This window comes from Erythrolamprus reginae, chromosome Z, assembly GCF_031021105.1.
Source record: "Erythrolamprus reginae isolate rEryReg1 chromosome Z, rEryReg1.hap1, whole genome shotgun sequence".
In the NCBI taxonomy this organism is placed as follows: Eukaryota; Metazoa; Chordata; class Lepidosauria; order Squamata; family Dipsadidae; genus Erythrolamprus; species Erythrolamprus reginae.
Genome location: NC_091963.1, coordinates 149,506,174 through 149,530,945, shown reverse-complemented (window position 1 = coordinate 149,530,945; position 24,772 = coordinate 149,506,174). Strand labels below are relative to the sequence as shown.

Sequence of the window (24,772 nt, the reverse complement as noted above, 5' to 3'; positions counted from 1 at the left end):
AGAATAGACTGGTCCTGGCTATTAACAAAATGTGGTGGTGGGGAGAGTGACTTGGGCCATTCCTTGATAGCACATTAAAGACAGAAGAGAAGGACTTCTACAAATGTCATTAGAGGTACGTAGGGACAAGGACTTGGCCAAAGGTCTTCTAGCAGAAGGAACAAGGTCTTCTACAGGAAACTTTTCTAGCCATTCCCATCATACCTGGTGAGGACGTTCTCTCAAATTCTCATTCCCTTTTGTTCTTCCCCACGTTTAGCTGCGGGACCTGAGACACGAAAACGTCAACCCTTTCGTAGGCTTCTTCCATGACGCCGGGGTTCTTGCGATTGTCTCGGAGCACTGCACGCGAGGGAGTCTTGAGGATCTTCTCCGTAACGAGGACATGAAGCTGGATTGGATGTTCAAGTCGTCCTTGCTGCTGGACCTTATCAAGGTGCCCAGGAAAGAGATCTAGCTGTTTGTTCTGATCCAGCTCCCCAGACAAGACAAAATCTCTGAAGTGAACTCAGATCCCTTTATTAGGATCACGTGGCAGCACCAGCACTGACTGGGGTTGCTGAATGAGAACTTCTGTTGGGGCTCCTCAAATTTCCAATTTATTGGAGATTGTGATCCCGCTGTATAGAATGCTGGTGAGACCACATTTGGAATATTGTGTCCGGTTCTGGAGACCTCACCTACAAAAAGATATTGACAAAATTGAACGGGTCCAAAGACGGGCTACAAGAATGGTGGAAGGTCTTAAGCATAAGACGTATCAGGAAAGACTTAATGAACTCAATCTGTATAGTCTGGAGGACAGAAGGAAAAGGGGGGACAGGATCGAAACATTTAAATATGTTAAAGGATTAAATAAGGTTCAGGAGGGAAGTGTTTTTAATAGGAAATTGAACTCAAGAACAAGGGGGCATAATCTGAGGTGAGTTGGGGGAAAGATCAGAAGCAACGTGAGAAAATATTATTTGACTGAAAGAGTAGTAGATGCTTGGAACAAACCTCCAGCAGACGTGGTTGGTAAATCCACAGTCACTGAATTTAAACATCCGTGGGATAAACAAATATCTATCCTAAGATAAAATACAGGAAATAGTATAAGGCCAGACTAGATGGACCATGAGGTCTTTTTCTGCCGTCAATCTTCTATGTTTCTATATTTCTATTAGCAGACCCATGTTGGCACATCTATGAGAAACCCGAATCTGAATTCCCATGGGTTTCTCCACCCAGTTTAAAATTCATTCCCTTGTTCCCACACCTTTAATTTCATCCCATTGACCAGTCTCCTCCTGCCAATGTCTTCGTTACTCCCAACAACTTCCGGGCAGGTGCTGAACAAAGGATGACCTTGCGAATCTAGAAGGAATTTGTTATGGCTACATCTCTACCTTCCTCAGGCAACAGCCCCTCCTAAATTCCCACAGCAAGACTATATTGTAAAGCCGTGATGTCTAATCTATGGCACGGGTGCCACAGGTGGCACCTGGAGCCATATCGGAGGCACGCGAGACTTTGCCAAAAATTCCCCAATGGACCAACCAGAGGTTCAGAAAAATGCACTTCCAATTTGCTGTTGCACTGTTTTTTGCACTCTGGAGGGTTCAGGGAAGCTTCCTGAAGCCTCAGGGTGCAAAAAACAGCACGATGGGCAAACCAGAAGTGCGTTTCCCCAAACTTCTGGTTTGCCCGTTTGGGCATTTTTTTCACCTACCAGGCTTCAGAAAGTCCTTTGCACATGTGCGGGAGGCAGTGCAGGGGTGTGCGCGCATGTATGGTGAGGGAGGGAAGGGGTGTAGGCATGTACATGCATGCTATGACCCCCCCACGCACCCCTTTTGGCACATGAACCAAAAACGGTTCGCCGTCACTGTTTCTAAAGCCTAATATGTGGTAGTCCAAAGTCTCCAACTCAAATGATGGCTTCAGCCTGACAAATCCCTTCATTGCGACGTGCCCAAGACCTCTTCTTTTTCTCCATCAGGGCATGAAGTATTTGCACCACCAGCGGTTCCCGCACGGCCGGCTGAAGTCTAGGAATTGCGTGGTGGACGGCCGTTTCGTCCTGAAAATCACGGATCACGGATACAACGAATTGCTGGAAGCTCAGAAAGTGGTCCAAGAACCGATGAAGCCTGAGGGTCAGTAGAGGAAAAATTGGAATGAAGAATGGGAGGAGAGAGACCGAAAAAATGTCTCTAGGATATGCCAACTTATATCCCAGCAATGGGACTGGATGGGTGCGGCCAACCTGACGTCATTCACGTTGAGGGGCACTTTGCCTCACCTGGCTTCTTGCCAACGTAGGGATGCCGTAATGGTCGTAAGTGTAAAAAATGATTGTCAGTTGCTTTTTTCAAGGCCATTGCAACTTATTTTTATGGAAAAGGATGCTGCAGTGGTGCTGCAAGCAAAAGGAGGTGGACAATCCTACAATGGAATTCCCCACTTTCCTCCCGGGCAGCAGCACTTCGTGGTGTCCGAGTGAACGCCGAACCCAAACTTTTAAAAAAGTTCAGGTTCCGGTTCGGCATGCCGAACTTTGCAAATTCAGTTCGCCCAACACTAGTTACAACGTAACAAGGTTTAACTGGAGAGGCAGATTAGAAAACACTTAAGCAGGGCAATAAAGATAAGGGTTAGGCTAGAATCAACACAGAGACACATCAGAATGCTTGTTTCCTGCCGCCCTGACAGGATTATCCCTGTAAAATGGGGAAAAACAAAAGACTGTTGGAAAGAGATTTCGTCCAACAACCGGTTCACCAAACTGCTCAGAAAGTTAACAAACAGTTTTCCTGAACTGGTGTGAACCGGCCAAATCCCACCACTGCTTACAACAGTTTATTTATTTATTTATTTATTTATTTATTTATTTATTCATTCATTCATTCATTCATTCATTCATTCATTCATTTATTTATTTATTTATTTATTAATTAATTAGACTTTTAGGCCGCCCTTCTCCTTAGACTCAGAGTGGCTTACAACAGGTTAGCAATAACACTTTTTAACAGAGCCAGCCTATGGCCCCCACAATCCAGGTCCTCATTTGACCCACCTGGGAAGGATGGAAGGCTGAATCAACCTTGAGCCGGTGGTGAGATTTGAACTGCTGACCTACAGATCTACAGTCAGCTTCAGTGGCCTGCAGTACAGCACTCTACCCACTGTGCCACCTCGGCTCATCCAGTTTGCTTAGTGACCATTCAAAATTGCAAAAAAGTAACAATGTCAGAATATTAATGACTCAGAGAGCTATGTTAACAAGGTCAGCCAATGAATAGGCATAGCAACTAAGTCAGCCAATGAGAGCTTAAACACATGTGACTCTGTGCAGAGAATCGAAACTGAAAGCTTAAGCTTAAGACTGAGGGCGGCTGCAGTCCACTGCACTCTCCTCTCTGTACTCTCTGTTGAAATGAAACTAACTCCTGCTTGTGTTTACTTGAAGAACAATCTGCTATGGTATTGAAAAGTCACCCATTATTGTTGTTAATGTATGAGCAGAGTAATCCTTATTTAAACACAGAAATGTTCAGATTGAGATTAGTTGTGAAATCTAATAAAATAAATAAATAAATAAACAAACAAACAAACTACTCAGCCACATACAGACATATTAACTTGAATCAAAGTTTGAGAAATAACATACAGATAAACAGTCTAAAGTCATACACATTATAGTCAGAATAACAATCCAAATATTATCAAATACACAGTCTTTCTTACCAATTGTCTTTGTCATTATTAGTAAACAAAGATATCAAGCCTAAACTCATTTTAACTATAATACATGACTACAATACAGAGAGATTGCAGAGAGTTTCAAAGCATACATACAGTGTGTAGCCATTAACAGTGAATAGCTTAGACCAGTGTTTCCCAACCTTGGCAACTTGAAGATATTTGGACTTCAACTCCCAGAATTCCCCAGCCAGCATTCGCTGGTTGGGGAATTCTGGGAGTTGAAGTCCAAATATCTTCAAGTTACCAAGGTTGGGAAACACTGGCTTAGACAAAGAGAAACGGAGAGGGTGACTCAGAGAAATAAGCTAAAAAAATTAGCCCCCTCTTGTGGCAGTCTGAAACATCTCAGCAAACATATTACCAACCCACATGGACAGAGTCCTAACAATTATGTTTATAAAGAAGTTATTGAATCCAGCTGAATCAGCCATCTTTCTGTGCTAATGGTTTTCATTTTTTTAACAAACTTTAATATTTAATGACCGGTTGGTTTTTTCGGTCACTTACGGCATCTCCGTGGCCATGCGACCAAAATTTGCTTGGCTTGTTCAACTGCTTTTATGATGGTTTGCATTTAGAAAAAAGAAGGAATGGGACAAGAGAGGGACCTTGGAGATCTTCAACCCCCAATTTATTCCACCAGAGCGTTTGTGGACCGCGCCAGAATTGTTGAGGAATCCAGCGCTGGAACGGAAAGGCAGCTACGGGGGAGACATTTACAGTATTTCCATCATCATTCAAGAAGTCATTTGCCGCGATGCTCCTTATTGTATGCTGGATATGAGCCCCGAAGGTACTTAAGTGGGGAGCGATGAAGCGAAGGGCAGTGATGATTAGATTAGATTAGATTTATTGGATTTATATGCCGCCCCTCTCCGCAGACTCGGGGCGGCTCACAACAATGGTGAAGAACAATACATAGTGACAAATCTAATATTTAAAAATCTAGGTTACAGTTTTAGATTAAAAGTCCAAAAAAGAAACCCCAATATATAAAAAACAACACACAATCGAATTATACACAAAAACTACATGGGCAAGGGGGATATGTTTCAATTCCCCCATGCCTGACGGCAGAGGTGGGTTTTAAGAGGTTTACGAAGGCAAGGAGGGTGGGGGCAATCCTGATCTCTGGGGGGAGCTGGTTCCAGAGGGTCAGAGTCACCACAGAGAAGGCTCTTCCCCTGGGTCCCACCAGACGACATTGTTTAGTCAACGGGACCCAGAAAAGGCCAACTCTGTGGGACCTAACCAGTTGCTGGGATTTGTACGGCAGAAGGCGGTCTCGCAGGTATCCTGGTCCGATGCCATGAAGGGCTTTATAGGTCATAACCAACACTTTGAATTGTGACCGGAAACTGATTGGCAGCCAATGCAGACTGCGGAGTGTTGGAGTCACATGGGTAGTCCTCTACTTGCCAGACATCAGGGGTTTGGAAGTCAGAAGACTTTGGGCCATCATCCAGATTTTCAAAGAGGTGGGAATCACATTGGCTTGCAAGGGTGGGTTCTACTTACCTTTAACACCAGTTCGCATCTCCCTTTGTGTGAATTCACTTCTGCGCATGCTCAGAAGGTGACTTTGACCCAACACACAGCTGAGGGAGCTGCTCAACTGTGCTTTGGGTGAAGAAATAAAGGTTGGTATTAACCCGCCGGCAGGCAGGTAGACAGGCAGGAGGGCTTTTTTCAAAGCAGAGGAAGAGGCGAAGCCGTGCAAATGCCGGGAAAAAATTGCCAAAAATTCCCACAAGAAAGAGATGGCGGCGCACACAGACCGCCACAGACAGAACCAGAACTGTGATGCCATCTTCACCTCACCAGCAGGTCGCTAATGCTTTGAGCGATCTGGTCCAAACCGGGGTGGATGGGTGTCATTCTAGCTTTGAAGTTTCATTCCTGGTTAATGGCGGTCCTTCTGCCTTTGCCCCATTGTCGATATTTCCCCCCCTGTAACTCAATTGTCAGAATAATAATCCAAATATTACCAAGTTAGATTAATTAGTTAAATTAATTGGATTTAGGATATTTATATTATTTCTTTTATATGTTGTAAGCCGCCCCAAGTGCTCGGCATAGAAGTAAGTAAGTAAGTAAGTAAGTAAGTAAGTAAGTAAGTAAGTAAGTAAGTAAGTAAGTAAGTAAGTAAGTAAGTAAGTAAGTAAGTAAGTAAGTAGATAGATAGATAGATAGATAGATAGATAGATAGATAGATAGATAGATAGATAGATAGATAGATAGTCTTTCTTACCAGTTGTTTTTGTCATAATCAGTAAACAAAGGTAACAAGCCTAAATGCATTTTCGCTGTACTACATAACTACAATACGGAGAGAGTGCAGAGCTATTGAAGAGCATATATGCAGATAAAGAGAAACAGAGAGGGTGACTCAAAGAAAATAAGCTATAAACTCTATCTCCCTCTTGTGGCAGTCTGCAATACCCGCAGCCAATATATTGTTAATCCAGCAGTTAGTCCTAACAGGTATATTTCTTCATAATTCCTAGTGTGAGTTGGGCTATTTCTTTTTTTGGGGGTCTCCAGAAGGTGATGTTGTGGTATGCCAGGAAGCGTGTGCAGCTGATAGCGGATCCCATTCGAGAGGAGACTGACTTAGTGATGCACCAGTGGCCTGTGCAGTTGGCACCCGAGTCGGACAGTGGGGAGGGTGACGAGGACTCAGTGCCAGAGGCAGAGGTTGAGCCAGGGCCTTTGGAACCTTCATCACCCCAGAGTAGCAAAGAGGAAAAAGAGGCTTCTCCTCTTCTTGATGCAAGAGCCCGCAGAGCTGTCAAAAGGCAGGAGTGGTTACTCTGGAGAAGGTCTCCTCAAGAGTAAGACTGGGGGCTAATTGGCCACTCTCCTAGTCTACTTAAGGACAGCAGAGGCAGCTGAAAGGCTGCAGGAAACAGCAGTTGTGACTCAGTTATCTGTCTTGTATTGTCTTGTGAATCCTGTTTCTCTGCTTTGGATTTCTTACTAACGGTGTTTTTGATGCATTTGTAACTCGGGGGCAGAACAGGCGATGGGATTTGTGCCGAGGATGCCTGTAAGGGAGCCAACATGAACATTTTTGTCTTTGTTCAAACAGAAATCATCAAGAAGGTGGAGAAACCCCCTCCTCTTTGCCGGCCCTCGGTCTCCATAGACCAAGCGCCACTGGAGTGCATCCAACTGATGAAGGAATGTTGGAGCGAACAACCGGACAGGAGACCCAACATCAATCAAGTCTTTGATCAGGTGACGGGAGCCCAGGAATGGTGGCTAGAAGGGGAAGGAGACTAACAAGAGTTGGATGGGACCGTAGAGGTCTTCTAGTCTGACCGCCCCCCCACCCTGATCAGGCAGGAGACCCTCGATCATTCCGGAAAAAATGGTTGTCCAATCTCTTCTTTTAAAAAATTCAGTGATGGAGCACCCACAATTAATGTTGGGCGAACCGAACTTGCAAGTTTGGGTAGAGTTTGGGTTCGGGTTTGGCATTCGCTTGAACACCGTGAAATGCTGCCGCCCGAGAGGAGACTGGGGAATCCCATTGTGGGATTTCCCACCTCCTTTTGCTTGTGGCACTGCAAGCAAAAGGAGGTGGGGAATCCCATGAAGGAATTCCGGGGGCGGGGCTTTGACATCACGGAGACTACTTCCTGGCCGGCTGAAACAGGGAGGAAGGAGTCTCCGTGATGTCAAAGCCCCGCCCCTGGAATCCCTTCGTGGGATTTCCCACCTCCTTTTGCTTGCAGTGCCGCTGCGGCATCCTTTTCTGTAAAAATAAAAAGAAGCAAAAGGAGGAGGCGAATTCCCCACCTCCTTGTTTATTTTTACAGAAAAGGATGCCGAAGCGGCATGCTGCTGCTCGGATTTGGGTTTGGGTTCGGGTTTGGCGAACTTACTCAAACTTCATGGCAAATTTTGGGTGAGTTCGCCGAACCCGAACTTCGTTGGGTTGGCCCAACACTACCCACAATTTAAGGTGGCAGATTATTGCACTGGTTAATTTATTCTCATTGTTAGGAAACGTCTCCTTAGTTCTAGGTTGAATCTCTCCTTGATTAGTTTCCATCCATTGCTTCTTGCCTGACCTGGAGAATAGGTTGACCATGTCTTCTCTGAAGCCATCCCTCCATATATAAGTCTAATAATTTGAACTTTCTATAGCCCAGTGATGGCGAACCTTTTTTTGCCTCGGGTGCCAAAAACGCATGCACACACACTATCAAGCCTGCATGAGTGCCCACATCCAAAATTCAATTCCTAAGGAGGGCAAAAATTGCCTCCCCAGATCCCCCGGAAGCCTTCTGGAGGCCAGAAACAGCCTACTCCCCAACTTCTAGTTGGCCCGGTGGGCTCGTTTTTCACCGTCCCAGACTCCAGGGACTTTGGAAGCTGAAAATGCCCTCCCAGAGCCTCAGTGTGAGCTAAAAATCAGCTTGCTGGTGTGCACATGCGTGCTGGAGCTGAGCTAGGGCAACGTCTTATGTGCCGACAGATATGCCAGTACATGTCACCTGTGGCACCCGTGCCATAGGTTCATCATCACTGCTATAGGCATTTATAGTTGTTGACTTACCTCCTTGCAGCAAAAAAGGAACAGCCAATTTCATCGCAGTCTGATCCCTCCAGCAATTTGCCCTCTGTATAGCTTTAGTTTCACTTTCATTTTAGCACGTTGACTTCCTGGCAACTTCAGTTTATCAGTTGAATATTGGGAGACCGATAATCAGCTGTTTGTGATAAGCAGACTCAGCTGCTGTTTGCTGCAAGGAGGGTAAATTGCTGGCAGGCAGAGACCAAAAGGAGAAGGTGTCTGGGTCAGGCTACATTCAGTGTATAAGACGCACCCAAATTTTCACCCTGTTTTGGGGGCTAAAAAGGTGCGTCTTATACTCCAAAAAATACGGTAATTGAAGAGTGAGATATAAAAACAGGGTCGGCTTCTAGACTTCTTTCTGTTCTCCTGCAGTTTAAAGGCATCAATAAAGGAAGGAAGACCAACATCATTGACTCCATGTTACGTATGCTGGAACAATATTCCACCAATTTGGAAGACCTGATCCGGGAAAGAACCGAAGAGCTGGAAGTAGAGAAACAGAAGACCGATAAGTTATTAACACAGATGCTGCCCCCGTGAGTCTCTCTCAAAACCCAAAAGACCTTCAGCCAGGAGGGTGGAGACCAAATCCAAATTGCAGGATTCAATATTCTGCCCCAGCTAAGAACATGGCAAAACACAGTTTGTTTGAACTTATTTTTAATCAATAACCGACTACTAATAACTGTCTTAGTGGAGGTCTCTCTCTCTCTCACACACACACAAATATAAAGGCAGTTTTTTCTTGCAAAAGCCCAACTGCTAATTCATCATCATTAACAGCTGGCATAAGTTCAGAAAGTCTTAAATCACAGAAAAGCAATTAGTCTTTGATAGCTCATGAAGCTTGGCAAAATGCCCAGAGGTTGTCCTAAGTAAACAAACTGAAGTAGGTAAGCAGAGCAAAGTTTTTCCAGACACGAGACATACGATGAACAAACACATTTCAAACATTGTTTCCTGCAGAGATTTGGCTGCCTCTGCTGTCCTTAAGTAGACTAGGGGAGTGGCCAATTAGCCCCCAGTGTTAGTCCCAAGGAGACCTCCTCTGGAGTAAACCATTCCTGTCTCTTGGCAGCTCTGCAGGCTCCTGCATCAAGAAGAGGAGAAGCCTCTTCTTCCCCATCACTGCTATGAGGTGCTGGGGGTTCCAAAGGCCCTGGCTGAACCTCTGCCTCTGGCATCAAGTCCTCGCCATCCTCCGCACTGTCCAACTCGGGTGTCAGCTGTACAGGCCGCTGGCACATCACCAAATCAATCTCCTCTCAAACAGGATCTGCTATCAGCTTAACTTTTAACTTCACTTTAATTTAATTTAACTTTAATTTAACTTGATTTTTAACTTGATTTTTAACTTGATTTTTAACTTGATTTTTAACTTGACTTTTAATTTAACTTGACTTTTAATAACTTTTAACTTAAACTGAACTTTTAACTGAACTTGTAAGTGGACTTTTAACTAGACTTTTAACTGGACTTTTAACTGAACGTTTAGCTTGTTGACTTTTAACTTAAATTTTAACTTGACTTTTAACTTAGCTTGACTTTGAATTTAACTTCTAAATTAACTCAATCTTGAATTTAACTTTTAACTTATCTTGACTTTTAACTTAAAAACTTTTAACTTAACTGAACTTTTGACTTAACTTTTAACTTGATTTTTAACTTAATTTAACAACTTAACATTAATCTATTGAAAGATGCCCTTAATCTAAGAATTCCTGTAATCTGGCAATTTTGGAGGCTGCTGGATGGTTAGTGTGTAATTTATTTTTATTTTTTTGCAAAATGCCTATCTTGGATTCATTATTTTCAAGACTGTTCAGTGGCCTCAAACTTATCTTTCTGCTCGCGATCCCTTCAGATCTGTGGCCGAGGCCCTGAAGACGGGGGCGCCTGTGGAACCTGAATATTTCGAAGAGGTGACCTTATATTTCAGCGACATCGTGGGCTTCACCACCATCTCAGCCATGAGTGACCCCATAGAGGTGGTCGACTTGCTCAACGATCTCTACACCCTCTTCGATGCCATCATCGGCTCCCATGACGTTTATAAGGTGAAGACACATCCGCCATCTTGGTTATGGGCAGAAAACAGACCACAAAGGGAGGGAAATTTATGGGTCCCAGCATAACGTTGCAGGGTCCATTCTTGGTCAGTCACTGGGACCGGTTATTGGAGGTTTTATCTTCCGAGTCTTCTTTGTCTTTAATTTTGTAAGTCTATTCATTTCTGCATGGTCCATGATCTCCCTGAGTACTTCTCTTTCTGTTGATATTCTATTCAACTTCCAATCGCTGAAGAAATCGCTGAAAATCGGCGAAATCTCTCACGTGTGAGTGTCTTTGCATGGGTGCATGCACGCAAATACAGATGTACACACACCCATGCCAGTCACTGGGGGTGCATCAGTAGTGATGCACCAGATGATGTGGAGACCTTCACTGACCTGTAGCACGCGGGGGACAGGTTCGCCATTAGAATATACACAATCGTACATTTTTATCAATCATTCTTAAATCAATGTCTTACTTTTCACCTATTATTTCTTTTTCTTTTAAATAATAAGTTTTTTAAAAAAATTGAATTCAAATACATGTAAGCAAACATTTAAAAACATTGGACACTTTGTGACTATCCTGTGACTTATTTCATACTACAATAATTCCGTATTACCAACAAATATTTTTATTATTGTTATATACTTTTCAGCATTTACAGCATTTATTTATTTATTATTTATTTATTTATTTATTGGATTCTGTTTGCCACCCTTCCCCAAAGGCTCGGGGTGGCTCACAACATATCAAAACAATATACATATCTTTAAAAATCCAATTAATATAGCTAAAAAACTCTAATAACATTTGAAATCATTCATTCCCATTCATATAGCGAGACATACTACACTCGTTGGCACACTGGCGGCACAGATAGGTCTTTAAGCTTTTACGGAAGGCGAGAAGGGTGGGGGCTGTGTGGATCTCTGGGGGGAACTGATTCCAGAGGGGAGGGCCCCCCACAATGAAGGCTCTTCCCCTGGGTCCCACTAAGCTGCATTGTCTAGTTGACGGGAGCTAGAGAAGGCCAACTCTGTGGGACTTAGCCGGTCGCTGGGACTCATGTGGCAGAAGGCGGTCCCGGCGGTAATCTGGTCTGATGCCTTACATAGGCATTGCTCTTATTCCTTTATTTTGGGCAATCCTCATTCTCTTTGTTTGACTATTTTTAGGTATTGGGTTTTTTTGTTTTCTAACCAATAATAAAATTTGCTCCATCTCTTATAGTATTCAGTCTCATCTTTGTCTTTTACTTCCATTATTAATTTGTCCATTTCCGCGTAAGTCATAATCTTTTCTATTAATTTCTCCTTGGAAGGTATATTTTCGTTTTTCCATGGTCGTGTGAATACTAGCCTTGCTGCTGTTATTATGTGCAGAATTAAGTAGATTTGATCTCTTTTGTATTTTCCGTGGGTTATTCCTAAGAAAAAGAATTCCAGTGTTTTTTTTGATGTTCACTTCTAGTATTTCCTCTCGCCCTTTTTGAATTCTATTCCAATATATTTTTGTCTTGTTACAGAGCCGCCACACATGGTAATATGAACCATTTGTTGTTTTACACTTCCAACATTTTGGTGAGTGATAGTGGAGAGTTTTAGCTAGTTTTGCATTGATGTTCTGTGCCGCCTGTAGAACATTTTGTACCAGTTTTCTTTATAAGTTGTGGCTAGTGTCAGTTTAAAAAAAAAAAAAATTCTGCTCCAAAGTTGTTGCCATTCTTCTAATTTAATATCATAGCCAAAGTTTTGTGCCCATTTGGTCATTGTCTCTTTGACCTGTTTCCCCTTTCACCTATTATTAGTTCATCAGTTTGTTATTCTTCCTCTTTCTCCTTCTTTGCCTTTCCTTCACTGAATCTTATCCTGATTTATCTCTCGTTTAACAGGCTGATAATTTGTTCCTGTACTTTAAAACTATCGGTGTCTCTTCCAAATTTGTTATTTTTGATCATTGCTATACATACAATTCTTTATTTTAGCATATGCTACTTATCTAATGCTGCCTCCTCAAAATCTAATTTGTCATCTAGGTCTACCACTATTCATTCTCCATTTTCTTCTTTTATAGTCATTCTAGTTTAATTTCTATGTGTATTCATTTTCTATCCAATCATAAAATTTCACCCGTACTTTATAATATTCTGTGTCTTCTTTGTCTTTAATTTTCATTGTCAGTCTATTCATCTCTGCACAGTCCAAAATTTTCTTGATTGCTTCTCCTTCAGAAGGGATTTGTTGCTTTCCATTTTTGTGCAAATGCAAGTCTAGCTGTTGTCATTACATGGACAATTAAATATGTATCTTCCTTGTTAAATTTTTTGGGTAAAATACCCAACAAGAACGTCTTTGGTTTCAGTTCTATACTTTGGTTCAACATATTCTCCATCCATGTTTGAATCCGACTCCAATATTCCTTGGCCTTATGCAAAGGTCCACAATGTATGATGAAAAGAGCCTGGTGCATGCTGGCATTTCCAACGTTTCATAGATTTATCTTTAAACATTAAACCTCTTCTGATTGACAGGTGGAGACCATTGGCGACGCCTACATGGTAGCTTCTGGGCTGCCAAAACGGAACGGCAAACGACACGCGGGTGAGATCGCCAACATGTCCCTTGATATCCTCAGTGCGGTTGGCACTTTCAAGATGCGTCATATGCCAGACGTACCGGTCCGGATACGCATCGGCCTGCACTCCGGTAGGTCATTAGGATGAGGGTATAAAGGTGCAAGCAACCAATATATATAAATTGCTAGTGAAGTCAGACGGGGACACGATTGATGGATTGACTAAATGGTGGCAAAATGAGATACAAGTAGAGGTACAAGAGATGGAAAATGTAGTAGAAAATATAAGGAAAATTAAAAATACAAGAATCAGGGAAATGAGAAGGAAAATATTACATAAGTGGTATTTTACTCCCGTTCAACTCGCACACTTTCAGCAGAATGTCAGGGGGAATTGTTGGCATGGGTGTCAAGATAAAGGAGTGTTTATGCATATGTTTTGGAAATAGTGCAGGATAGCACAGAAATTTTGGCAAAAAATGAAAGAGGACATCAATAGAATGCTAAACATACAATGGACAATCACTAAGGAAATGGCAGTACTAGTTAAAAGCAATGCGATGGGAGAATTTAGAAAAATAAATAGAAATAGCAATAGAAAGCGCTCAGGCAGTAATAGTTTTGAGTTGGAAAGATGCGACAAAATGGACAATGCAAAATTGGTATAGGTACATGGTGGACCATATTCAATTTGAAATTATGGATAAAAGGATAAATTCGGATAATGAAACTGAGTTGGGACAACTGATGGGACGGTGGGACAAGGTAAGACGATATATGACGAGCAGAATCCGAGACCAAGCTACAAGAAATAAATTGGAATCACTCTATAATATGTAAATAGATATATTGCTCTTGGGTTAAGTGGATTATACAGTGGAACCCCGACATAAGAGCTGCTCTACTTAAGAGCAACTCGAGATAAGAGCTGGGAGGGGAGAGATATTTTTGTTCTACTTACAAGCCCAAATTCGAGATACAAGCGCCAAGGAGCTGTCTCCTGAAGCCAAACGCTAACTTCCGCGTTCGGCTTCAGGAGACAGCTGCGAAGCGGCGCGCGTGTTTTAAAAGGTTGCAGCCGGCCTGGGGGGCTCGGGGGGGGTGCTTGTAGCTTTCTTTCTTGCTCTTTTTCTTTCTCTCTTTTACCTTCCCTTCCTCTATTTCTTCTTTTCTTTCTCCTTCCCACCTTCTTCCCTCCCTCCCTCCCTTCACTCATTCCTCTCTTACTCTCCCCTTTCATAAGTTTCCTTGCTTCCTTCCTCTGTTCCTGTCCCTTCCCCCTTTCTTTCTTTCTTTCTTTCTTTCTTTCTTTCTTTCTTGCTCTTTTTCTTTCTCTGTTTTACCTTCCCTTCCTCTATTTCTTCTTTTCTTTCTCCTTCCCACCTTCTTCCCTCCCTCCCTTCACTCATTCCTCTCTTACTCTCCCCTTTCATAAGTTTCCTTGCTTCCTTCCTCTGTTCCTGTCCCTTCCCTCTTTCCTTCCTTCCTTCCCACCCTCCGTCCATTCATTCACCCATTCCTCTCTTGATCGCTTAAAGCCGGTCCCTGGTGCAAAAAGGGTTGGGGACCTCTGTCCTACAGGATTGGGTGGCAGAGAAGTTGAACATATGTAAATTTAAAAGTTTAAGAAAGTTTACAAGTTAAGTGAAAGAAACTTCATTATTCATTTATATGTACATGTACATTTCTTCATTAAAAACATGTCTTTCTGCATAATTTAGACTAACTTTGTGAGTTTTTTGAGGGCTGGAACCAATTAAAATTATTTACATTAATTCCTATGGGGAAAAGTCGTTCGAGATAAGAGCTGCTCGACTTAAGAGCCCAGGTCCAGAACGAATTAAACTCGTATCTCGAGGTACCACTGTATAAGAAACACCCCCGATTTGGTGGTGGGGTATGTGTGTGTGTCTGGGTGGTGGGCACATTTCACTATGCACTGTTTTATATTGTGTGTAATATAAAATTGTTAAAAATTAATTTACAAAATTTACAAAAAAAAAAAAAAGGTAGGTCATTAGGAATGGCGCGGCAAGCCTGAAGGGTGTCCTTTTATGGTGGGTCTCCACCTTTCCCTTAAAAAATAAGACGTGTGCTGAAAATTGGTTGACACCTGCGCCTGACGTTTTAAGGACTGAATTTGTCTGATGTCCTCGACAGGGCCTTGCGTGGCTGGCGTGGTGGGATTGACGATGCCACGCTACTGTCTCTTCGGAGACACGGTCAACACTGCCTCGCGGATGGAGTCCACCGGCCTTCGTGAGTAATGCATTCCTTAGGTTGTGGCCTGTTAGCTGCTGGCCCCTCCAGCAGCCAAATTAGAGGAGGATGAGGAGGTGTGGGAATCAAGGTCAGCACCAAAGCAACTTGAGAGCTCTGAGGGGGAAGAAACGGCAAACAAGACACTGGCAAGATCGCCAACATGTCCCTCGAGGGGGAGAAGGAATTGGGCTTTCAAAGGGAGAAAAAGGTGGAGCCTGGGCTGTCTGCTTGCCCTTAGATAGAGAGTCAACAGCCTCCAGGTATGGAGGTGGCTGAGGAGGAAGAGGAGGAACAGCTGGGTCCTGTGCCTGATGCACAGATGCACAGAAGGCAGAGGAGAGGAGAGCAGTGGAAATCTACGAGCTGGTCCTTGGGACAGAAGATCCACTGCTGCTAGTGAAGCCTCACCCCATCTCTAGGGATAAAAGACAGGGCACGGAGATGAATAATTGTGACACCCTTCACCCTCAAAGTCCTCAGGTTGCCCTGATGCAGACCCTTACTCTCAAGCCTCCTCCTCTTCCTCCTCTGATTCAGCTGCTAGAGGGGCCAGCAGCCGAAAGGTCACAACAGTTTACTTAATGAATCCAGACTAAGAAATTGAATGAAAGAATGAATAATGAGTGAATAAATAAGATTAGTTTTTCTTGCCCTGTACGTGGATACATCTGAACTAGACTGTGTTGTTTCCTTGTGCCATACAATATATGCATGTATATGCATAGTTTTGTACTGATATAATCTGTCATGTTTATGTAGCATATATTGGAGGGAGGGGGTGACTCTATGAAAGTTGCACACAACGAAATTTCATTTTAATGTATGCCGATTAGTGTACACTCAAAGTGACAATAAGGTTCTTCTAAATTCTAAGTCGAAATCTTATCTTGTCTTTCCCAGGTGAAAAATTCTGGGAAGATTCCTGTACTATAGGCAGAGAATAATGAAGTAGCTAGTTTGAGCTCTAGTACACGTGTAGATCCAGTAGTATGAAGCTGATGAGCAGAATCGGTAGGAGAGGGTCAAAAATGGTCAACAAGGAGGTGGTGGCTGCACAATCAAAGCTCTGCTTCTCTTAATGTGGTAAATCACAGCCATCATCACAACTTTTTGGAACCACCTCAGACCAACCTAGCAATTGTTGTTGTTGCCTAGTTTGGCTAGGTTGTTGCAGCAGTGTGCATCCAAGAATGTGTTGGTGTTGTGTCATTATTATTATTATTTTGCAGCTTATCGGATCCACGTCAACCTGAAAACGGTGGAGATACTGCATGCTCTCAAAGAAGGTTACAAGTTGGATTTACGAGGGAAAACAGAGCTGAAGGTATCGCAAAAAAATGTATTTGGACTGTGTGTGTATTAAGCGATGGCTCCGACGAGAAAGAGTGGCCGAGAAAAAAAGATGAAAAACCACAAAGAAACATGTTTGCGTATCAGGCACAAAAATCACAAAAAAATAAATGGCTAAGAGGTCCCTGGTGCTTTCTGAGTGTGGATGTTTTCTTGAAGATGTTTCATGACCCAGCTAGCTAATCTCATCAGTGCCAGAAGGGAGTGGGGATTGCAAAGTGAAAGAAAGTGAAGGGGAGGAAGAGGAGGGGGAAGGGGGGGAGGAGGATGATGATGACTGTGCCGTTGTTCTTGTTGGTCTCTATAGTTGGGTAAATGAAATGCAGACATTTCATTTACCCAACTACAGCAGAGTCTCAGTTATTTGACATAAACGGCCGGGCTGACCGTCGGATAGCCGAAATGTCAGATAATCCAGACTCTACTGTACTGCTTCTGTCCCCGTCTCTCTCTCTCTCTCTCTCTTCCCTCCTCCCAGTTTGCTTTCCCATCGTGACTGTCATGTTTGGGTGCGTGTCTGCCCCCCCCCCAGAAATGCCTACAGCAACACCCCCAAGCAGCCACGACGTTGGGTAATCCAGAATGTCGGATATCCGAAGGACGGAAAACTGAGACTGTAGAAACATATAAACATAGAAGACTGATGGCAGAAAAAGACCTCATGGTCCATCTAGTCTGCCCTTATACTACTTCCTGTATTTTATCTTACAATGTTTATCCCAGGCATGTTTAAATTCAGTTCCTGTGGATTGATCAACCACGTCTGCTGGAAGTTTGTTCCAAGGATCTACTACTCTTTCAGTGAAATAATATTTTCTCACGTTGCTTTTGATCTTTCCCCCAACTAACTTCAGATTGTGTTCCCCTGTTGTTGTGTTCACTTTCCTATTAAAAACATTTCCCTCCTGAACCTTATTTAACCCTTTAACATATTTAAATGTTTCAATCATGTTCCCCCTTTTCCTTTTGTCCTCCAGACTATACAGATTGAGTTCATTGAGTCTTTCCTGATAGGTTTTATGCTTAAGACCTTCCACCATTCTTGTAGCCCATCTTTGCACCCGTTCAATTTTGTCAATATCTTTTTGTAGGTGAGGTCTCCAGAACTGGACACATTCCAAATGTGGTCTCACCAGCGCTCTATATAAGGGGATCACAATCTCCCTCTTCCTGCTTGTTATACCTCTAGCTATGCAGCCAAGCATCCTACTTGCTTTTCCTACTGCCCGACCACACTGCTCACCCATTTTGAGACTGTCAGAAATCACTACCCCTAAATCCTTCTCTTCTGAAGTTTTTGCTAACACAGAACTGCCAATGCAATACTCAGATTGAGGATTCCTTTTCCCCAAGTGCATTATTTTACATTTGGAAACATTAAACTGCAGTTTCCATTGCTTTGACCATTTATCTAGTAAAGCTAAATCATTTACCATATTACAGACCCCTCCAGGAATATCAACCCTATTGCACACTTTAGAGTCATCGGCAAATAGGCAAACTTTCCCTACCAAACCTTCCCCTATGTCACTCACAAACATATTAAAAAGAATAGGACCCAGAACAGACCCTTGTTATACTGTATATAACATCATCAGTGCTAGAAGGGTGTGCGGATTGTTGACCATGAAATGTTGGCAAGGGAACCAGCAAACTCATGGATCACCAAGGACCCCTCAGTCCTCCTCCTCCTTCTCATCCTCTTCCTCCTCCTCTTTAAGGCAAATTTAAGGTAGTTTTGTAGTGGCTTAGCTGAAGATTTTATCCTCTACTTCTCCTTCTTCCTCATCCTCCTCCTCTCCACAAACTTTACTCTCTTCTAGCACTGATGATGTGATGTAGCTGGACCATGAAACGTCTGCAAGAAAACTACCCAGCTCAGAGATCACTAAGGACTCCACAGTTTTTCCCCCTCTTTCTCTACCTCTACTTCCTCATCTCCTCCTTCTCCTCCTCCTTCCTCCTCCTCTCTTCAAATTAGTTAGTTCTTCCACCGTGGAGAATTGTCACCATTTAAATGGCTACAAAATGAAGAATTTCGGGTACAGATCAGGAGCCCCTAATCTGCACATCGCAACGGCTTTGCCCCGCCCCCCGGAAGTTCTTCTCCTCCTTCTCACCACCCTCACTCCCCTTTAGCACTGATGACGTTATCTAGCTGGGTCATAAAACATCTATAAGAAAACCACCCAGCTTAGAGAGTGTTTTAAAAAGCCCACAGTTCAACCCAGGCGGCAAATATCTTCTTATTGAGCCAGGGTGGCACAGTAGTTGCAGCACTGCAGGCTACTTCAGCTAACTGCTAGCTATAGTTCAGCAGTTCAAATCTCACCACCGGCTCAAGGCTGACTCAGCTTTTCATCCTTCCGAGGTGGGTAAAATGAGGACCCAGATTGTTGGGGGGCAAATATGCTGATTCTGTAAACTGCTTAGAGAGAGCTATAAAGTCTATAAGTGCTATTGCTATTCTACTGGTATAAGGAACTAAAAAAGGAACCCAAAAGAAATGAAGGAAAGTGCCTGCGAATCTGTAGACAAACTTTTGAAAAAGGACGAAAATAAATAAATTGCAAGGCGTTGCTGAAGCAGGGGGAAACCAATGAGGTTGAAGGTGTGTGAATCACCCATGTTTAATTTTACCCTCATCTGATGCATCTTGCTTTCTCTTTTAGGGAAAAGGAACCGAAGACACTTATTGGCTCATTGGCCGCGATGGCTTTACCAAACCGATTCCTACTCCCCCAGACCTGAAACCAGGGTAAGAGGGGACCATCTATGGAGAAGGACATTATTCCACCAAGATTAAATTCAACTGGTTTCTTGAAATGTTATCTAGAACTGGGGTCTCCAACCTTGGAAACTTTAAGCTTGGCGGACTTCAACTTCCAGAATTCCCCAGCCAGCTCAAGCTGGCTGGGGAATTCTGGAAGTTGAAGTCCGCCAAGCTTAAAGTTGTCAAGGTTGGAGACCCCAGTTCTAGAAGGTTTCAACCTCCCAGCCTCTTGACTTTGCTCTTTTTCCTCCAAGGGCGAGCAGCCACGGGATCAGCATGGATGAGATTCCCAAGGATCGGAAGGAGAAGTTGCAGAAAGCTCGTCCAGGAGAGAAGATATAACTTGGGAAGAAGATGGTTGATGAAGCCAGTTGGGATGCAGGTGAGGCCAAGATGGGATCGACGGTGAACCCTGGCTGCGTTTGTGAGTCCCGGCTTCAAAAGGAAGTCGAGGACCATGAAGTGAAGTGCCTATCTTGTTATGTCATGTCATGTTGTGTTGTGTAATGTAGTGTAGTATAGTATAATGTAAGGTAATCATATTTTATCTTATCTTGTTACACTAGTATACTCTATTATACTATGGTGTGTGTTGGAGGGGAGTGCAGCAGTTGGAGGCACTGCCGAGATATGGCTTCTGGGTGGTGGTTGTGTTTTGTCTGTGGGGTAGGTTTGGGTTTGGGTCTGGTAAGGGTGCTTGGTGGTGGCTTCTTGTGCTATTCTGGGTCTGGTGTCAGTTTTCATGGCTGGGATTTGTTTGTTGATTAGGGCTAGTTTCCAGATGCCTACCAGACGTAAACTCACAGCAAACTCTCTCTCTCTCTCATATATGTCACATGTTTTTTTGCTGAATTTGAAAATTAAGGGAGACTAGGATAGATCTATTTCGGCCTTATTTTGGCCTCATCAGCTAGCTATACCCTCACTAGGACATGAACCTGCAACCTTTGCCTTGTAAGGCAGAGAATTATCCTCTAGGCTACAGTATCCAATCCCTTCAGCTCTGCACCAGGGAAGGGTTACATATTTTTGTGTCGAATCACCCTGGTGTATTGAAGGAACATCACAGCTCCTTTTTTGCCTCTCGGCCCAACCCGGGGCCATTTCCAAGGCAGTTAATTTTATTGATAGCCGACAATTCTATCTGTATGTGTCACATGGTTTTTTGCTTAATTTGAAAATTAAGGGAGACTAGGATAGATCTATTTCGGCCTTATTTTGGCCTCATCAGCTAGCCATACCCTCACTGGGACTTGAACCTGCAACCTTTGCCTTGTAAGGCAGAGAATTAACCTCTAGGCTACAGTATCCAATCCCTTCATATATAAAACTTCATTATTCTTCTTTAACCAGGTCAATGGAATCCCAGGAGTTTTCTGATGAAGGCCTTTGAATCTCCAAGGAGAGGACGAATCCACACCTGGCAGTGAACCATCCCATAATAATCCAAAGGGATGTATTCCTTCCCATCCATATCTTCTGCGACTTTCAAACTTCTGGTGTGTGATAGGACTTTGGCTGGTCTCGGACTTCTTACTTAACCACAGTGACGAATGGTGAGATGCATGTTGAGATTTCAGCCAACTTGGTCCTCTTCGTTTGAACTCTTTAGATCAAAGCCAAGGACCTGTTGGGACCTTGGCCAAGCCAGGAATGACAATTGTTCTTGACTTCTCATTGAAGACTTTGATAAAGATGGACATCTGGATTCCATAATATCATTAATTATTTCCTTAGCAAAGTGCAGTGGAGAGAAAGGCCTAAAAAATAATGGAAGACAATGATTTCAGAGAAATCGTGCAGTGATGATCCGCCTGGAACTGATCTTGGAGGGCTTTGTGGACACAACACAACACAAGGCAACCGAAAGAGACCTTCAAGGAGAGTTTGTTGATAGCCTTCTGATTTTTTAGAAGAAACCAAATCCATGCAGAATTGAAGCTGGGACGGAGCTTGGAGATTGTCCAGTGAATGAGACAATATTCCTGGATACCAAAGACGATTGTACTTCGGCTCTGATGACCAACCGTTAGAAGTCAGCATTGCCTCGAAGGAATATTTGTGACAATTTATATAAAAAGGGCTTCCTTCTTCTTAAAGAATTCATCAGGAGTCTGAATTTAATTTCATTATTTTATTTCCACCTCAAAAGCAGTGGTAGAGAGGACAAATTTTAAAGTAGAGAAGTAGGACCAATTGTTCTACGATCGAAGAATGTAACTTTTAGATATTTTGAGGAGGAACAGGAGAAATGGTGTTATAAATCTTGCGTATTTTTTTTTAAAAATCTACTTGAACATGAGAGATAAGGGTGGATTTTGGAAAATTTGAGGAAACAAATTACTGCAGAATTCCCTTCTGGGAAATAATGGTGTTTAAAAATATAGCATGTTGAAATAACTGGTCATTATTAGGAGTGTTAATTTTGGTCACTTTAAACTGTGAGGACTCCAACTCCCAGAACGCCCCCCAAACTAGGTAGATTCTGGGACCTGAATACCACAAAACCTCATGTGACTCAAATTGAGAAACGTGGTTGAATATATATATTGACCAAACAGGCTTTACAAATGCATTGAGCCTTTTTTTAACATTTCTGCATGACTTTGAATTTTTTAAGGCTGTCATCCAGTTCTCACAGAGATTTTTTAAACTCGACATTATACGAGTCTGGATTTCGACTCCCAGAATTCCCTTATGGAGTTTATGAGTAAGGAAGACCACTCTGTAACCCCAGAGGAATAAAATCAGAATTTTATCTTTAGCTAAGCCAATACAAAACTATCTTAAATTTAATTATTTGGGGGGGGGGGTGTCTCCAGATTAGGGCCACCGTTTCAAAGTTACGGCTAAAATAATTCCACCTCTGAATTTTAAAGCTTGCTCTGTTGTAATGGGTTTCCTATAGGGCCAGTAGATATAGCTGATTAAAATTTTCTGGATGGGAAAAAGGAGTTTAGCAAATATTTTGCAAACAGGAACAAAACCCCCTATTTTTTTTAATTGCGCCCTCCCCCCTCCAAAAATCCAGCTTCAGGATCTCAAACATTGACACAGGGGTTTGGTGTGCATGCAAAAATGTTCGTTTCCTAAATGTCATTTGTTGGTTTGATCTGTTTGATTGATATTAAAAAATATATGTTTTGCAAAATTGCTGGGCTGCTGTTGTGATTGCTTTCAGTCGTAGGAGCTAAAGCGGATCACCACAGTGAGGCAAGAATAAAGCAGGACACAGACCATCCAGAATCAAAAGAAATGTATTTTATTTAAGTAGCGCAAAGAGAGATTAGAAGCATCCAAGATCTGAACAAAGACCCATAGCTTAAGCAGACCGTTATATACTTTTTCACAATTACAAAAACATGTAAACATCAGGGATTGGTTATTAGTACAGGCCAGCCTTTTGTTACCGCATTAAGAAGTTAAAATAGCATGTGTCTAACTTTCTAACTGACACATATACAGTGATACCTTGTCTTACAAACTTAATTGGTTCCGGGATGAGGTTCTTAAGGTGAAAAGTTTGTAAGACGAAACAATGTTTCCCATAGGAATCAATGGAAAAGCGATTAATGCGTGCAAGGCCAAAATTAACCCCTTTTGCCAGCTGAAGCACCCGTTTTTGCTCTGCTGGGATTCCCCTGAGGCTCCCCACCATGGGAAACCCCACCTCCGGACTTCTGTGTTTTTGTGATACTGCAGGGGAATCCCAGCATCGCAAAAATGAGCGCTTCGCTGGGAACGGAAGTCCGGAGGTCGGGTTTCCCAGCGAGGGGAGGACTTCTGTTGCCAGCGAAGCGCCTGTTTTTGCGATGCTGGGATTCCCCTGCTGGGATTCCCCTGAAGCATTGCAAAAACACAGAAGTCCGGAGGTGGAGTTTCTCAGGGAAACCCAGCAGTGCAAAAACGGGTGCTTAGCTGGCAACGAAAGTCCGGAGGTGGGGCATCCCAGCAGCAGCGGTAGGTTTGTAAGGTGAAAATAGTTTGTAAGAAGAGGCAAAAAAATCTTAAACCCCGGGTTTGTATCTCGAAAAGTTTGTATGATGAGGCGTTTGTAAGACGAGGTATCACTGTACTTGCTTTCCGTTATATGGGATGTCTGGGTATATGGAACTATGCAGTAGGATTTGACAAGATACCAGAATTTATAGTGTGGCAGTTTGGAAACCAGTGCAGAGAAATAACGAAGACATTTTTGTAGAAAAACAGTAGCAAACAGATTTACTCTTCAGTATAAGCAAAATATCTTCTGCCTTAGTCTTCTGTTTACAGAAATAAATTTTACTTTAGCTAAATGCAGCAAAGCTTACTTACAAGTACACAGTGAAGGGCTACCAAAATTTTTACTACCACACTATGGGCATGGCTTATGCAGGATGCCCTGCATTTTCTTTCAACATGTTCCAGTGCAACTTGGGTGTTTTGGGGTGGAGCTCCATTTTTCTACCCCACTGCCCCTCCATTTTTCTATACCCCCACCCCCGGTCCAAACAGTAGCCCACCCCTGCAAGTAGATATTAAACCAATCCAGGTTTCTCCATATCAACACTACAGTTCTAACTCAATATTTAACTCATGCTTAAACTGCTCCAGCCAGCCAACTAACAATATCACCACTAACAACGAACAACAACAGCAGCAGACGACCATCGTAAAGTTGCTTTGCATTTTATAATGCTCTGGCCCAATCAAATTGCAGTTTACACTCTATGACTCAGCATTCATTGCTGTTTAACATGCTTGTTGTGGTTGGCTCTGGCCCTGCTCCTGCCCCAGGGAATGTGGGGGTGGATGCAGGGGAAAATTCAACATGTCACAGGCTTGTGTTATTGCCGACAGAATCAGTTCAGAGTTTAGTTTCCTCAGACGAAGAAGGTGGGAGTGACTCGGCAGAGGAGAGCTTGGCACACAGCCCAGGCAGTCAATCTCCCTTATCTTCCCTTGATTTAGATGATGACGTTTTGGACCCACACAAGCGCAGAATTATGCGTAGAAGAGACCAAGTAAGAACATATTACAGGAAATAAATGAGGCCACCTGTGTTTGGGTGGGGCTCCAGTGATTAGGGCTGCTACTATAAATAGCGGCATGTGGGTTTGGCCGTTGTGGAAGAATATCTGATCGGAGTTCGTCAGGAAACTTGTGTTGCTGGACTTTGTTGCTTTTTCACGCCTTTGAAACCAAAGCAGAGCAACTCGTTGGAAGAAGAAGGGGTGTGAAGTGTCTTCACAGCTGCTAGCTAAGTACTTAATGACTGCTTAAGGGAAATTGTACAAACTACCCGGTTGTTCTGGGAAGAGTGCTCTTTGCAATACAAAAAGAGTGCTTAGTTTATTTTGAATTTTGAGATAAAGAACATTGTTTTGAATTTTCAAAGCTGTGTGTGTCTCTGAAATTTGTACCCTTGAATTTCCCAGAGG

The 24,772-nt window shown here is 43.0% G+C and overlaps 1 protein-coding gene across 1 annotated transcript in view; it reads left to right on the top strand.

Annotated features, from left to right (window-relative positions):
* GUCY2D (guanylate cyclase 2D, retinal) overlaps positions 1-22,503 on the top strand; it is a 50,973-nt gene extending 28,470 nt beyond the window's left edge. Inside the window, exons 10-21 of the mRNA XM_070726886.1 lie at positions 260-436; positions 1,982-2,138; positions 4,391-4,540; positions 6,839-6,987; positions 8,708-8,871; positions 10,200-10,392; positions 12,924-13,098; positions 15,128-15,226; positions 16,459-16,553; positions 19,252-19,337; positions 19,607-19,734; positions 20,706-22,503. Of these exons, the coding sequence (XP_070582987.1) occupies positions 260-436; positions 1,982-2,138; positions 4,391-4,540; positions 6,839-6,987; positions 8,708-8,871; positions 10,200-10,392; positions 12,924-13,098; positions 15,128-15,226; positions 16,459-16,553; positions 19,252-19,337; positions 19,607-19,694 (1,533 nt within the window). The 3' untranslated portion in view covers positions 19,695-19,734; positions 20,706-22,503. The remainder of the gene's footprint in view (positions 1-259; positions 437-1,981; positions 2,139-4,390; positions 4,541-6,838; positions 6,988-8,707; positions 8,872-10,199; positions 10,393-12,923; positions 13,099-15,127; positions 15,227-16,458; positions 16,554-19,251; positions 19,338-19,606; positions 19,735-20,705) is intronic.
* The last annotated feature ends 2,269 nt before the right edge of the window (positions 22,504-24,772 follow it).